We start from the raw sequence: 16,836 nt of genomic DNA on the forward strand, positions 1-16,836 counted from the left end.
CCCTGGAGGCAGCGCACATCAGCAGAGTGTCCAATACATTAGTGGACTGGCTCAGCCGGACATAGCTGGACCAAGCAGAATGGGTGCTGGATGAGCAGGTTTTTCACGGGGTCGTAAGAAAATTCGGAAAACCCTTAGTGGACTTGTTCACGACTCCAACAAACACCAAGGTACCGCGCTTCTATTCCAAGTACCCGTTGCTTGGGGCCGAGGGAGTGGATGCGCTGTTAACACCCTGACCCCAGGGCCTGCTTTACGCCTTTCCCCCCTCCACCCATCCTTTCCCAGGCAATCAGCTTGGTCCTCCAACAGCGGGCGGAGATTATTCTTGTGGCCCCGCATTGGCTGCGTTGCCCATGGTTTTCAGATCTGATCACCTTGTCTCTCGCTCCCCCGATGTCACTGGGTTGTCATCCTCATCTTCTACGCCAGGGGCCGGTGTACCATCCAGACCCACAATGGCTCAATCTCTATGCGTGGAGATTGAGCGGAGCGCGTTAGCTGCCTGCGGCTACTCTCCTGCAGTCCGTGACACCATCCTCGTGTCCAGACGTCCGTCAACCCTCAGGGTATACCAATCTACCTGGCAGGCATTTGCGACCTGGTGTGCTTCGGCCGGCACTGACCCTCTGTCACCGTTGGTCGGTCAGGTTCTGAGGCTTTTACAGGCCAGGTTGGATAAGGGCCTTAGGCCCACCACACTCAGACAGCAGATGTTTTCCATCTCCTCTACTCTTCAGGTCCCAGGCATCCCTCCTTTGTCAAGACACCCTCATATTCAGAGGTTCCTTAAAGGGGCTGTGGCCATTAAGCCCCCTCCAGTCCACCGTTTTCCTACCTGGGACCTGAATTTGGTTCTCCGAGCGCTGGTCAGAGCTCCGTTTGAACCATTGTGGTCGATACCATTGCGATTTCTCTCTCTAAAGGTTTTGTTTTTGGTGGCCATTACCTCGGCCCATCAAGTGTCTGACCTGGGAACTTTATCTGTCAGGAAGCAGTTGTGCCTAGTGTTTTCAGATTACATTGTTTTACGCACAGATCCTACTTACCTTCCTAAAGTTAATTCCCTGTTTCACAGGTCCCAGGAGTTAGTTCTTCCCTCCTTTTGTCCTAAGCCTTCTTCCCTTAAAGAAAGGGAATGGCATGCTCTGGATGTCCGCAGAGCGATTCGCGTCTATTTGCGGCGTACTAAGGATTTTAGAATCTCTGAATCTCTTTTCGTTTCTTTCAAGGATTGCACTTTGGGACGGAAGGTGTCTACTTCTACGCTGGCGCGCTGGATCTGTCAATGTATTCGTCTAGCTTATACGTCAGCTGGGGTGGCAAAGCCAGAGGGCATCACTGCTCATTCTACCCGTAGCGCCGCGTCATCCGCAGCCCTTGCTACTATGGCGCCATTGGCTGACATCTGTAGGGTGACCACCTGGGCTTCCCTCTCTACCTTCATAAAATTCTATAAAATCCATGATTGGGCTTCTGCTGATGCTTCATTTGGCAGGCGCGTACTGCAGCGGGTAGTTCCTATGTAGGACCAGACTCACTGCTTCTTGCCCAATAGTGTTAGCGGCTATGGTATGTCCCATAATAGTCTCGGATGCCATCCTCTTCTGAGGGAGAATGAATCGTTGGCACTTACTTGAATGGTCATTCTCCTCAGAAGTGTGGATGGCATCCGACCCACCCGCTCGTTTGTCGGTGATTCTGTCCGCTTTCAGCTATTTCCAATCCTTTCTGTTCCCTGTATATCTGTGGGGAGGTTCTTTCCTTCTGGGGCCGTTTGTTTCCCGGGGGTGGGGGTTGCATTTGCTTGTTGATCTTTCCCACCCCCAAATATTTTTAATTTGCATGCTATGATGCACTTATACGAATGTATTTGGTACCCAATTTTTAAACTTAATTTGTCTAGCTTAGTTTTAGTTTAGCTTTGTTGTACATAAATAAGTTAAGAATATTTTAAAAGTCCAATTGTCAGTTGTGTCTATTGAGGTTATGAGGGGGAATTTGTAAAACAATGTAGAATGAAATGGTTCACTTATTTTTCTTCTCTTGTGTCTTAGTCAGTGTCATGGCAGAGGCAAGAGGTCCCAGTCACCTTCTAGAAGTCTGTAATCAGAAGTTCTCAGAATTCCTCTTCAATGTGGAACATAAAAGTTTGGTATGGTTGCGGGAGATTGAGGAGGAAGCCCTGAAGATGTTTGATAGGTAGGTTCAGGATTTGGAGAGGGTGGCCCTTAACTCTCTATGAGGTTTCCAAAACAAAACAAAAAGATTGATTTTTGCACTGGTGCAATAAATGATGTTGAAGCTTTCTTTTTTATTCCCGTATGGAGGTTATATGGAATAATATGTTTAATTCCTTGCAAATTGTTAATTTTTTTGCCAAAGAAGTGACCAGCAAACTGCATAGTTCACAGTGGGGAAAGCAAAGATACCTATGGCACATGTGTTTCCTTTTTCTCCATCCTGCCTTTGGCATGAATTCTGGATTTGCATCAAGAACTTGGGATTGATGGTTTTTGAGAGCTTTAAAAAAAAAACACCACCCTTGTGCATGTGTATTTTGTTGCTATTATTGTAGTAAACATGTAATTTCAATAAGCTGGCAGGCTAGTATTGTTACATATTCTAGTCTGCTGTAATGATGCTAAAATAATATTTGCTCCCAGACCAGGGAGGTGCTGCCTGGTTCACCCCCATGTTCTGGTTAATTGCTGTTACTCAGTTTTTTTTGAGCAGCAACTTCAGTGCTGAGCCTGAGCTGATGCCCAGAACACCATCTCAGAAGAAGCTGCGGAAGAAAAAGAAGCGCTCTTCATCTTTTAGGGATGAAAATAAGGAATTAACTAGGAAAAGGTAAATAGAAACTACTCCTACTACTTTGATTTCTATACCACCCTTCCAAAAATGGCTCAGGGCAGTTTACATAGAGAAATAACAAACAAATAAGATGGCTCCCAGTCCCCAAAGGGCTCACAATCTAAAAGAAACATAAGATAGATATCAGTCACTGGAGGTGCTGTGCTGGGGGTGGATGGGGCCAGTTACTCTCCCCTTGCTAAATAAAGAGAATCACCACGTTAAAACGTGCCTCTTTGCCAAGTTAGCAGGGGTTGAGCTTGAGCTCTGTAATTTGGATTCACTGTCCTATAAATATCAGATCCATGAATACATGTGGATTTGTGTATACAGCAGCCTATTTGCAGAGTTTCCTGCTACCTGTGTGTTTATTAGGGATGGGCCCGGACCGGTCCAGAGGCCATTGTAAAGGCCTCCGGACCGGTCTGGACCTTGGTGGTTCGGTTCGGGGGTGGGGGGTAGCTTTAAGAGCGGCGGGGGGGTTTACTTACCACCCCCGCCGCTTTCCCGCTCTGCGGTCGTAATCTTCAGAGTAATTGGGGCGGCAGGATACCTCCCTGCCGCCCCTTCCCTGCTGCTGCTCAGCAAACCTTCCCAAGAGTGCTTTGCGCGCACACGCACGTCAGAGACGTGAAGCGCGTGCACAATGTGCGCGCACGCAAAGCACTCTTGGGAAGGTTTGCCGAGCAGCAGCGGGGAAGGGGCGGCAGGGAGGTATCCTGCCGCCCCAATTACTCTGAAGATTACGGCCGCAGAGCGGGAAAGCGGCGGGGGTGGTAGGTAAACCCTCCCGCCGCTCTTAAAGCTACCCCCCACCCTAGTGCCGGACCGCAGTGTGGCAGTTCCGTGCACACCCCTAGTGTTTATCCCTGCATAGAAGAGCTACACTGATTGTGTGCCTGTCTGGCATAGAATTATAAGATGTTAGAGAGCCGGGTTCTGCATTTTTATTTACCATTGTGCATGCGCTGTCCTGCCCTCTGAGTATGATGAACCCCAGTATTTTTCCTAATCTTAGAACACAGAGGGAGAGTGTGGATCGTCCCACAATTGTTCCACTTTCTGAGCTCCTTGGAACCCTGTAATAGGTTCCTGCCCTCTTCTAAGCTCCAAGGCTTGGAGGAAGCCTATGGGTTTTCTGGCTGCTGGGTGAAATTCAGACCCAAACTGACAAGTCATCATCACTCTTTCTGACCCTGCTGGCAGGGACTTGTTTGACTCCTAGCAAAAATATGTGCTGGCCAATTTAGCCAGGTGCTGGGGGAATTGATGGAAAGCATACTTAAGGACAAAATTGTTAAACATAAAGAAGAGCAGGCCCTGCTGAAGGAGAACCAGAATGGCTTCTGCAAGGGAAAGTCTTGCCTCACTAACTTATTGGAGTTCTTTGAGAATGTCAAGAGGCAGGTGGATAAAGATGATTGGGTTGGCATAATATACTTGGACTTCCAAAAAGCTTTTGACTAAGTTCCTCACAAAAGGCTCTTGAGTAAACTTAGCAGTCATGGCATAAGGGGACAGGGTCATTTGTGGATCAGTAACTGGTTGCAGGACAGGAAATGGAGGATAGGAATAAATTGACAGTTTTCACAATGGAGGGAAGAAAGAAGTGGGGACCCCCCAGGGATTGGTATTGGGACCATGTTCTTTAACTTGTTCATAAATGATCTAGAAATTGGGGTAATCAGCAAAGTGTCCAAATTTGCAGATGACACTAAACAATTTAGGGTAGTGAAATCCACAACAGATTGTGAGAAGCTCCAAAAGGGTCACTACAAACTGGGGGAGTGGATTACAAAATTGCAAATTCAGTTCAGTGTAAGCAAGTGTAAAGTGATGCATACTGGGGCAAAAAACCCCAACTTCACATATATGCTGATGGGATCTGAGCTGTCAGTGACTGATCAGGAATGGGATCTTGGGGTTGTGGTGGAGAGCTCCTTGAAAGTGTTGATTTGGTGTGTGGAAGCTGAAAAAGGCCAGTTCCATGATAGGGATCATTAGGAAGGGGACTGATAATAAAAATGCTAATATTATAATGCCCCTGTACAAAACTATGGTGCGGCCACATCTGGAACACTCTGTACAGTTCTGGTTACCGTGTCTTAAGAAGGATATTATAGAGCTGGAAAAGATGCAGAAGAGGGCAACCAAGATGATCAGGGGCCTGGAGCACCTTCCTTATGAGGCAAGGCTACAGCATCTGGGGCTCTTTAGTTTTCCTTAGCTTTCTCAATCATGTCTCAACTACAGGGAGACATGATCCAGGTGTATGAAATTATGCACAAAGTGGACACAGAAACCTTTCTTCCTCTCTCATAACACTAGAACCAGGGGTCTTCCCATGAAACTGAAGGTAAGGAAATTTAGGAACAACAAAAGGAAGTACTTTTTCACACCACATAATTAATCTATGGAATTATTTGCCATGGGATGTGGTGATGGCCAGTAGCTTGGATAGCTTTAAAAGGGGCTTAGGCAAGTTCATGGAGGAAGAGTCTATCTATGCTACTAGTCTGGTGGCTGTGGGCCACCTCCAGCCTCTTACGCACAATGTCTCTCAATACCTGTTGCAGGGGAGCTACCGCAGATAAGGGCATGCCCTCATCTCCTGCCTGTGTGCTCCCCAGAGGCATCTGGTGGGCCACTGTGTGAAACAAGATGCTGGACTAGATAGGCCTTGGGCCTGATCCAGCAAGGCTATTCTTACGTTTCTATGACCACTTTGTTTCTGAGGTATTTGGAGCAACTTGGAAGCATGGAGTCAAACTTGCAAGGTCCAGCCTTCCTCTCCAAAGCTGCACATCAAGTTTTCACATCATGTCTGTCTTTTTTAGCTTCTAGTTGGAGAGGCAAGATGGTCCCTGTAATAGCTTCCGAAGGCCTTCTGTAGTGCCAGCATAGGGATGTTCCCTGTCCCCATCTTCAGCTTAAATAGGGGATTGTCCCTGGCCTTGTGCTGTATTTCGGAGGTGCTGCACAGTCCCCTAACAGGAATTCCTAGATGTTAACTACAACTCCCAGAATCCCCAGCTGCAATGGCTTTTTCTTGTGGATTCTGGGAGTTGTAGTCAACAACATCTGGGTTTCCCTGTTAGAAGGAACGTTAGTGCTGCACTAGGTCAGGAAGCAGATCCTGTCCCTTGGGGGAAGGGCAAGATCACTTCTTGTGCCTGCAAATTCCTGACTGCAAAGACCAGCCCACATTTGTTGACCCTTGTAGAGTGTTTGCCCCCAGGTGTTACCTATGTTATGTTCTTTTCTCCTGTTGGTTTTGCTTGTCTGTCTGCCCCCCTTGTAAGAACCCCCATGCTTCTTTGTTTTTCAAAATTGTATCAATCATTGTTTATCTCTCAGATGGGCAGTTGAGCAGAAAACCTGGGATCAGAATGGCAATGTGGTTGTCTGGCATTCTAGCATCATGTATGCAAAATGATCTGGCAAAATCTATAAGGCAGACTAGGCAAGAGAGTGTGCAAGCCCAGGCTAGCTTTTATTTATTCAACATCCCGCCCCCCTTCTTCTGTTCAAGGATATTGTAGTAGTAGTGCCCATCCTTGCACTTTTTAAAGATCTTGTTAACACTTACTAGAAAAGTGTACTTAGGTGTTTTTTTTAATGGTGCTGCTTAGCCCATGCAAATCACAGTTTCAAGTGGTGCTTATGTGGATTTGCAGATGTGTCAATATAAGGCACTTGCAGAAGGGTAGATGTAGGTTGTAGGAAAAACGAGAGAATCTCCTAACATCTTAAAGAATAACACATTTTCTCATAGCATAAGCTTTGCGAACTAGAGCCCACTTTATCAGATGAATGAATGTTGTACTACTACAAATACTTATATACTGCCTTGAATAAAACTTTCCAAAGCAGTTTACATAGAGAACTAATAAATAAAATAGCTCCCTGTCCCCAAAGGGCTCACAATCTAAAAATAAAATAAAATAGGATAGACACCAGGAACAGCTGTAAGAGGGATACTGTGCTGAGGGTTGACAGGGCCAGTTGTTCTCCCCCTGCGAAATAAAGAGAATCACCACTTTAAAAAGGTGCCTCTTTGCCCAGTTAGCATGAGATTAGTTCTCAGTTAGCAGACACACTTGTATGTAAGCGGGTATGTGTGTTAAATGACCATACAGTGCAAGAGGTACAATTGGGCAGTTAAATCTAAAAAAAAGATAGACACAGAGGCTATACACAACAGCAGTGATGGGAGATGGCAGTCCCAAGGCTATAGGCCAGCCATTGACTGAATTCACAATATGACCTTGTTTCACAACATGGATACTTGTTTTCTGCCTGGCGTTATTGGATTTGGCTTATAGAGCTGGAGATAGCTGACATTTGCTTCAGAATTTATTTCCGAGTGCAAGTAGTTTTCTTTTGTGTTTTGCTATCTTTCCCTCTGCCCCCTGATTTCTTGACCAGCATAAGGTATCACTGTAGGTGGGCTCTCTTTCGATGCAACTTGGTTTGCTCAAGAAATAAGGAGCTAGGAAAAGGTTTTCACAACACATTTGTTTAATGTGCAACATGGTATACTTACAGAAGTTGATTAGGGTATCTGCCAGATTGGTAGTATTTAGACTCTGAAAAAGTCAGTTGTATATACTGGACACATTCCCGGTTTATATAAGTATACCCTTCAGCCAGGAAAACCTGAACAAACAGAAACATGCTTTGACCTGTCTTGTACAGTCATCACTGGAACGCTGCAGAATCTTGAAAATTATCTTAGGACTTGTCAGTTTAACCTGGGGATAATAGCAGTCACAGGTAGTGGGGGTATTCTTTGGATGTAAGGAGGGAAAGTGTTAAATGCTCCCTCCCTGCATGTTGCAGTCCCAGTCCAGATTTCCATGCGAACAAACCCCATAGCTACTAGTTTATGAATAAGGGTGTGTTTAATGCCATGTTTGGGTTTGATTCTTACAGTGCCATGTCAAGGATATCTTTGGGCCAAAATATACAATTAAAGAGAGGGACTGTCCTGTTTTCATAAAAAGCAGTCACAGCAACTTTGCTCCCGCCCCTGCACCCAAGCACTTGGATTGAGACCATGTCACAGAAGGGGTGGGGGGATTGTTGATACCATCCCATGTCTTTTCATTTATTTATTTAAAATATTTCTATACCGCCCAAAACATGCGTCTCTGGGCGGTTTACAATTAAAATCATTTAAAACATTAAACCAATTAACAATTAAAATCATTTAAAACCCAATATTAAAACTATAAATCTAATTAAAAGTCTGGGTGAATAAATGTGTCTTCAGTGTCTTTTTAAAAGTTGCCAGAGATGGGGAGGTTCTTATTTCAACAGGGAGCGCATTCCAAAGTCCAGGGGCAACAACAGAGAATGCCCATTCCCAAGTAGCCACCAGACAAGTTGGCTGCAACCACAGATGAACCTCTCTGGATGATCTTAAGAGGCAGTGGGGCTCATGGCGAAGAAGATGTTCTCTTAAATACCCAGGGCCTGAGCTGTTTAGGGCTTTATAGGTAATGACCAGCACCTTGTATTTTGGCCGGAAACTTATCGGCAGCCAGCGTAGTTGTTTCAACACAGGAGTAATATGGTCTCTCCTAGATGACCCAGAGACTAACCTGGCCATCGCATTCTGGACTAACTGCAATTTCTGGACTACGTACAAAGGCAGCCCCACATAGAGCGCATTGCAGTAATGCAGCCTAGAGGTTACCAGTGTATGTACTACTGTATGCACCTCTGGCCACCATCTCAACCTGGAACACAAGGGAGCGATTCGGATCCAGAAGCACCCCCAGACTGCATACCTGTTCCTTCCGGGGGAGCATGAACCCATCCAGAACCGGCAGATCGAAATTGTCTCCCAAGCTCCGACCCTGCACAATAAGTACCTCTGTCTTTTCCGGATTCATCCTGTTTGTTATCCCTCATCTAGCCCATTACTGCCTCCAGGCAGGCATTTAGGGAGGTTATTCCTTATCCTGATGATTTTGACATGGAGAAATAGATTTGGGTGTAATCAGCATACTGATAACGCCCTGCATCAAATCTCTTGACAATCTCTCCCAGCGGTTTCATGTAGATGTTAAACAACATTGCAGACAATATGGAGCCCTGAGGGACACCATATGAAAGTTCAGATTTTGAAGAACGACAGTCTCCAAGGGACACCATTTGGAATCTGTCCGTGAGGTAGGAGCAGTACCACTGCAAAGCAGTGCCTCCCACCCCCAATCCCCTCAGACATTCCAGAAGGATACTATGGTCAATAGTATTGAAAGCTGCTGTGAGATCCAAAAGGACCAACAGAATCCCACTCCCTTTGTTAATTTCCAATTGGAGATAATCCCTCAGGCCAACCAAGGCAGTCTCCACCCAATAGCCCGCCTGAAAGCCAGTTTGAAATGGGTCTAGATAATCAGTTTCCTCCAAGACTGTCTGGGGCTGGGAGGCCACCACCCTCTCAATCCCCATGCCCAGCCATGGAAGGTTGGAGATAGGCCTGTAGTTTCTTAACTCTGAGGGATCCAAGGTAGGCTTCTTCAAAAGTGGTCTAATGATTGCCTCCTTAAAACAAGGAGGCATCCTGCCATCAGAGAAGCATTTATAATCCACATCCTCACGAGTCATGAACTGAAACTGATCCAGGGTCATCACATAAGAGGAGCTGCTGGACTCTTCGTCATCAGACCCTGTAACAATTGTGGAGTTTGAATTTAAGTTGGCCCGAATACAAGAGGTTTTGTCCACAAAAACACATTTAAAAAGTCACAGCAAGTAATTGTTGGTTCCAAATACTGATACAAGGGGGAAGGGGTGCACTTTAGCTCCTTCACAACCCTGAACAACTCCACTGGACATGAACTTGCGGATGTGGTGCCGGAGAAAGAGAATTGCTTCTTTGCTGCATGTATCGCCTGAGCATAGACCTTCAAATGCACTCTATCTAATAATCTGTCATATTGGAGTTGAGTTTTTCTCCACTTGTGCTCCAGTCATCTGCCTCGCCGCTTCAGCCCCTGTAGTTCTTCTGTATACCAAGGGGCCAGTTTCAAAGCGGCTTGGAGAGGATGTTTAGGAGCGATTGTGTCCACTGAATTGATGAGTTGATTATTCCAATTCTCCACCAGTGTCAACAGGGTCACCAGCACAGCCAACACTAAATCCCTTCAAGTCTTCTTGGAATCCTATTGGATCTAGTAACCTTCTTGGGCTGACCATCCTAATGTGCTCCTTGCCCCTGCGGAGGTGATATGTGGTCATGAGTCCAACCTTAATGGTGGTACATCCATGACAATGAGGAAATCACAGGAGTCCCCACCCATGGAACACCACCCTGTTCAGAGAGAAAGACCAGATCAAGCGTGTGACCAGCAATATGCGTCAGTCCTGAGATCACTTGGGATAGGCCCATAGTCGTCATGGCCACTCTGAACACCTGAGCCACCCTGGACAAATTGGTCTCAAAGTGAAAATTGAAGTCCCCCAGCACCACAAGCCTGGGAGACTTCAACGCCAAGCCTGAGACAAAGTCCGTCAGCTCAGTTAGAGACTCTGTTGGGCAGTGAGGTGATCAGTACACCAACAGAAGTCCCAGTCTATCCCTGGTCCCCAAACTTAGCTACACACATTCAATATGGTCACACACTTCGACAGGGATTCTGGCAAGGGAGATTTTGTTCTTAGAGACCACAGCCACTCTACCTCCCTGCCCATATCCCTTCCTCTGCTCCTTAATAGAGTGCCCTGGAGGGAGAAGCCGGGATCAGACCAGGCCACCAGACTCCCCCAACCAAGTCTCTGTAATACATACCAGATCAGCCCCTTCATCCAGAATCAAATGATGGATGATTTCGGGTTTATTCTGGACTGACCTGGCATTACAAAGGAGCAAGACGAGGCTCTGCTGAGTCACTCAAGAACTGGCCCCAGTCCTGCACACACTCACCACAGATGTTACATAGAGTCAGCAGGCCACAGCCTCACAGGGGAAGCAAGAGCAGGTAGGTAGCATCAAAAGGAGCCAACAGCACCCACCCAGTCTCTCAGCCCAGGCAGCACTGGATGGGAAGCAGACAGTCTCTTCCTCTTTTCTGCTGGGCTTCTACCCAGCAGAGGGTACCCAAACCCTTAATGATGGGCTTAACGCATTGTGCAGCCTGGTCCTTTGTGCTTTTTTCCTGCATTTTTCCCCACTCTCTCCCCTGAAATGTTCTGCATTGGCATTTTTGTTTACAGAGATGTAAGTTTTGGGCGGTATAAAAATATGTCAAATAAATAAATAAAATACTGTTTTATGCTTATAAAACTCCCATGTACCTTCTAGATAAAGTTGTGAACCAGTCAAACTATATCTGGATGAATTGCTGTTAAGAGCAGACTCCTACCATTTATCCTTTTCAGGGGGGGTGATTGGAATGTTTTTGTTTGCACCAAGTGGATTTGGATATCCCAAATGTCCCTGGTGGATTTGGGATATCCATTTTGTTCAGAGACTTGTTGCTTTAAAAAAAAGTTCTAGTATGAACTAACCTGCTTACCTTTCTTTCATTATCCCTACAACTGTACTGAATTTGGTACAAATCAGTTCCCATGTGTCCTCCATCTTGAATCAGGTTGAATGACATCATTACAAACTACACCCTTGAGCCATCCCTATGTGTCCCTACACCTTTAGCAAATTTGGTTCAAATCAATTAGGCAGTCTACAAGTTAGCCATCTTGAGCCTCGAATGTTCACGCATCTGCCATCTTGAACTGGGATGGATGACATCATCACAAATTATCCAGTTGAAGCATCTCTATGTGTCCCTACAGCTGTAGCAAATTTGGTTCAGTTTTGCTACATGACCTGACACAATGCATGGTCTTACAGTTCAACGTTTAGCATTTTCTATAGTGTTTTATAGTATTGGGGTTCACGAGTCTACCATCTTGAATTGGGGTGGATGACATCACAAACTATGCCATTGAGGTGTCCCTACAGTGTACCCGATTTGGTTCATATTGGTTCAGGAATTGCAAAGTTGATAGTGCGGGACACGGACACACACATACAAACATGGAATGCTGGGTGATCTCCATAAGCCTACTGGAAAGCAGGCTAAAACATGTGCATAGAATTCCAATCCTAATCTCTTTTGCCTAGTTATCTTATATCCTAGAATACATTTAAGCATAATTTCATTTGTGTAGTGGTGTGCACAAACATGTTGTGCCCAGTTATTGATTGTAATGCCAGTGACTATGCAGTAGAATAATACCTAGAATGAGCTTCACTACTTTTCAGGTGGGGGCCACTTTGGCAATGCTGACTCCCATGCGGGATTGTACAGTTCCTAGTGCTGCAAGGGGAGGAGCTTCAGGATAAATTGAGCCCAAGTGCCAGCTTGGATGGTATGCACGGAGTGCTGGAAAGTGTAGTCCATACCAGCACTTTCCCTGCAGAGCTCTATGGAGAAAGCACTGGGAAGGGCTACACTTTCCAGCACTCCGTGAGTGCCTTCTAGGATGGTGCTGGGGTTCAACAGAGTTCTATTTCCTTTAAAGGAATCCTACTGGCACTAGGGGAGTGCACAAAATCGGTTTGCCCAGTTCAGTTCGAGTCTGGTCCGGACTCGAACTGGACTGGGCATTTTCAGTTTTGTGCACCCCCAAACTGGCCTAGGTGGGTGGGTTTCGGCTTGAGTTTGAGCCAAACCGTGCCAGCTTTATGTCGAGCCCTTGAACTGGGCCTGTTCAATGTTGAGTCAGTTTGAATTTGAACTGGTTCATACATCCCTAACTGGCACTGGGTAAAGTGCAGCACAGAGAACTATTGCCTTCGCATAGTACCGGGGAGTTGGGGAATGTAGAGTATTCTGCTTCAGCCAAAGCTTCACAGAGACCTAATAAACAATAAGGGAGGCCTTGCAATGGAAAATAGGCTTGTGCCTGAAATGTTTCGGAGGCCATTGTAAAGGCCTCTGAAACGTTTCGGCGCTGGGGCGGGATTCGGTGCTTCGGCACCGGCCGAGGTAGTACTTTAAGGGCGGGGGAGGGTGTACTCACCCCACCCGCCGCGTTTCCCCCGCTGGTGCTCTGCAAATTTCAAGCTCCTTGGGGCAGAAGCGTTCCCCCCTGCTGCCCCGTTCCCCCCGTCGGCTGGAAGTGGCTGGAAGTTGTGAGCGCACACACGCGCGCGCACAACTTCCGGCCGATGGGGGGAACGGGGCGGCAGGGAGGAACGCTGCCGCCCCAAGGGTCTTGAAATTTGCAGAGCGCCGGTGGGGGAAACGCGGCAGGGGGGGTGAGTACACCCTCCCCCGCCCTTAAAGTACTACCCCCGCCGGTGCCGAAGACCATTCGGGCACATCCTTAATGGAAAATACTGACACTGAGGAAATATAGGGATGATCACTTGGAGTTGTAATGTGAGTGTGTTTCATGAAAACTGACTCCACTTCTGTAAAGAATATCTGGAATTTGTTCTGCAGTTTCTGGTGCCCCCTTGTGACTTGAAACTGTGTAATCTGATTACTGTATTAAGATTATTCTGACCTCTAAAATGGCTTTCATTGATGTTTGTATTTAAGACTCTCAGGAAGACAAAGCCATATAAAGCCAACATCCTTCCAGAGGCTTTCCCAAAACAAAGATGGACTGAACAACCTTGTTTGGGTAGCAGCATCTAATTTAAAGACAAGCCCTCTTGCTGAAGAAGCATCAGGATTCCAGTGTGACAGGACAGCTGTGCTTCCCACAGCAGGAGGAGTACTGGGTACCCATTGTAGCCAAAACATTGAATTAAAGACTAAAGGGATGAGTGGAATCCCTGAAATCTTCACTGTGTGCTCTGTTGATGGGACTGGGGATACAGAGACTGCAGGTAGAACGAATGGTTCTGCATTGTTGGTGCCAGGAACTGTTGGCCCAGCAAAGACTGAGAGAGACTGGGATGCCTCCAGATTAATCAATACATCCACTCCAAAAGCGTCTCTAGATGGGAAATCCACGTGTGGAGAAGAGGAACTTCCACCCCCAAACCCCAATAACAGTTTGGTGCAAGAAGAATTTCCCCATGACTTAAGAGAGAGCGCTGAAATCTCTGGAGCTTCCCAACTGGGCCGACCTCCTGTAAGTAGACCACATAAAAGCAGGAGGATGTCACTTGCGAAGAGGTACTCACTAACGCATAAAAGGCAAAGCATCATTCGGAAATCAATCAGCAGGACCATTGCCAAGAAAAAAGCAGCTCAGGACTCCTCATCTGCTTCTAGTCAAGTAAGCTGTAAGTAATGGTACAGTGGAACAATTCTTCAAGGCAGGTTCTGTTGGCTTTATCAGTATGTAGCCTTGGGTTGTGACAAGTGTGAAAGAAGTAGGAATGTTCAATATGCTCTCTGCATGGAAGGGACTAGGTTGCTTCCTAACTGCAGTGCCTTAAAAGCAGATAACTATCCCTAGTGCAGATAGTGTATCTATCTTTCTGTAGACTAGAAAACTGCACAGAAGAGAAAATTGATGTTGAAGGGGAGAGAGCTCCTCACAAAGATGCTACGTTTGGTGTTGGCCACTGTTCTTCAGCAGCTGATGAACTGATGGTTTGTTTTTTTTAACATTCTCATTTCCCAGGCTGCAGTTCTCTGGAAGTTTTTCTGGATGATGAGATCAGCAAACACGGGTGAGCTACCACGAGCCATTATACAGAAACTTAAAGTAAAATCGTTGGAGGATTCTGTTTAAGCCACATTTTCAATCTTGTAGCTCAGGGGTCCTCCAACATGGGCCCCCAGATGGGCTACAATTTCCATTGTGACAGGGGATCATGGAAGTTGTAGTCCAAGAACATCTGGGGACCCAAGTTTGAAGACCCCTGTGGTAGCTTGTGACATAAGCAAAGCTGTTTGTATTATAGCCTGCTTTTCTACTGGCACGTACAAGGTGGCAGACGAAATTGGCTTTGCGTGGAACAGTTCAGAACAAGATCACAGCAGACATAAGTTATTCTGGGTGAAAATGTAGAAGGCTGGATTTGGCCTCTCCTTGGTGACTGCTTATTAGTTTAAGGGGTTTCAGTGGCACCAACAGAGTTTATCAGGGTGGGATTTCTGCAAAACCAATTCACCAATGTTGGGTTACGAAAGAGGTGGTACAGATATAATTGGATACATATTATAAATTTCTCCTCCACACTGCATGCTGCCACTTCATTGCTAAACATATGATTTTATTTAGAAATTATTTTACCTTGTACCCTTTCCCCCCGGTTACAATTGCTAGATGGATTAAGCAGTATTTGAAGCAACCGCCTCATTAGTGGGGTATACTAGACCAGTTCTGCTTGCAAGGCTCCAGTCTGGATTCCTCCTGCAACCTGTTTAGATCGGGGATTTGCAAGCTCATTCGAAGGGCAAAATATTAAGTAGAGGACATCCCTTAACTTGTGCTCCCACTGTCATGTTAAAATGTGCTTGCTGCTACTGTCTTGTAGGTAGACACTTACAGTAAGCAAAATACCTGCAGGTTTGCCTTTCCTCTGCTACCTATGGCAACTGTGTAATTGAAACAAGCCAAAAGCCCTTTTTTCACTGGCAGAGGTTGAAAATTAAGCAAAGAAGGCATTTATAATGAGAAAAACAAGGTCTTAAGTTCAGACTTAGGCATTCATTCCCTAGGGGGCATAAATGACACAAATAACATAAATTATGTTAGTTCTGGGGACATAAACAAAATTTAAAAAGTATTTTTTGGTCTTATTTGGAATGGGTGTAACACTGTCAAAATGCCTCTCCTTAGGCCTTTGATACGGAATGCTGAATCTAGTGAGGTAAGGTCTTGGTGGGAGGCTACACGTGGTGAATTGCCATCTGCTACCTTTGCTGTTCCTTGGATTCAAGATACTAGTTGATAAACTCATAAACATCTGTCACTTGAAAAATATGATGGGGCTACTCTGTTGACAGTCTTATTGAGGTTGCTGGCAAGTTGCTGATGCTTTGAATTAAATATCAGAATGCATGCAAGCCCAATTCTATGCAGAATTAGATATGTTTAAGCCTACTGAAATAAATGGGTTTATGTGCACTTCATTCTGCCTTGGATCAGTTGGATAGAAAGAGAACCTAAGTCATTGCATGTTGGTTTGAGGTTGTGGGTTCGACTCAGCTTTTTAACACACTTTGGGTTGGAGCTTGAAAAGTTACATTCCGTTTGATATTTCCATTTTGTGTTGAGTAGACTTATTTACAAGTAGTTACAGGGGCTCCAGGAATGTGTATTAAAGTACACTAGTAGCCCTACTGCGCAGAACTAACGACATGCATCTATGCTAAGGCAAGTAATAAAGTCTGTAAGGTGTCTGACAGTTGCTTTTGTGCTGGGATAATCAGCTTAATCTCTGCTTGCCTAAACAAGATGCCACCTCCCTATATTGTGTAAATATAAAGCAAAGCAGGTCTTCTCTGAGCATTGTATGCTTGTTGAGTAAAGGCCAGTGTATACAGCTAGACGGAACCCTTTGCACTGACATTCAAGCCTTTTTGCATGAGAGCTCACAAGGAAACATTTGAACATGCAACCCTTCTCTGTCCACACATACTCTCACTGCCTGCAACAGTCCAGGGAAAAAAACTGTATTTGATCTACTGAATCTATAATCTGCTATCTGACTATTCCTATGTGCTTGACTGGGTACCCTCACTGGGAGGTATAAATTTATTGCTACTTTCTTGGAAGTAGAAAAATTAAGATTCTTCTGCCTCTCCTCTTTCTCTTTATGGAGAAGGATGGATGCTCATTCTGCTGCAGATGTGAGTGGCACCATACATTACAATGGAACAGATGAGTCACTTTTCTATATAGTGTGCAAAGTTAATATGTCATGAAGTAAAATAGTGGCTGGTCTTGCATGATATTTCTGTGGATGGGCCTTAATGTTGTTTCTGACTTACCAGTTAGGTGTTCTGTTCATGTAGCAGCTAAAGCAGTGGCCTTCACATTTTTTAAGCAGGG

At 45.6% G+C, this 16,836-nt stretch overlaps 1 protein-coding gene across 4 annotated transcripts in view; it reads left to right on the top strand.

Annotated features, from left to right (window-relative positions):
- Nucleotides 1–16,836, top strand: part of LOC128339970 (inner centromere protein A-like) — a 48,232-nt gene that overhangs the window by 5,080 nt on the left and 26,316 nt on the right. For 3 of the 4 annotated variants that reach the window (XM_053284526.1, XM_053284527.1, XM_053284525.1), the window contains exons 2-6: nucleotides 2,058–2,202; nucleotides 2,737–2,853; nucleotides 13,419–14,113; nucleotides 14,458–14,506; nucleotides 15,622–15,652. In XM_053284526.1, coding sequence (XP_053140501.1) covers nucleotides 2,066–2,202; nucleotides 2,737–2,853; nucleotides 13,419–14,113; nucleotides 14,458–14,506; nucleotides 15,622–15,652 — 1,029 coding nt within the window. In that variant the 5' untranslated portion in view covers nucleotides 2,058–2,065. Of the gene's footprint in view, nucleotides 1–2,057; nucleotides 2,203–2,722; nucleotides 2,854–13,418; nucleotides 14,114–14,457; nucleotides 14,507–15,621; nucleotides 15,653–16,836 lie in introns of those variants that run through there. The other variant, XM_053284528.1, reaches the window with a different exon arrangement.

Source organism: Hemicordylus capensis, chromosome 1 (genome assembly GCF_027244095.1).
Source record: "Hemicordylus capensis ecotype Gifberg chromosome 1, rHemCap1.1.pri, whole genome shotgun sequence".
NCBI lineage: Eukaryota > Metazoa > Chordata > Lepidosauria > Squamata > Cordylidae > Hemicordylus > Hemicordylus capensis.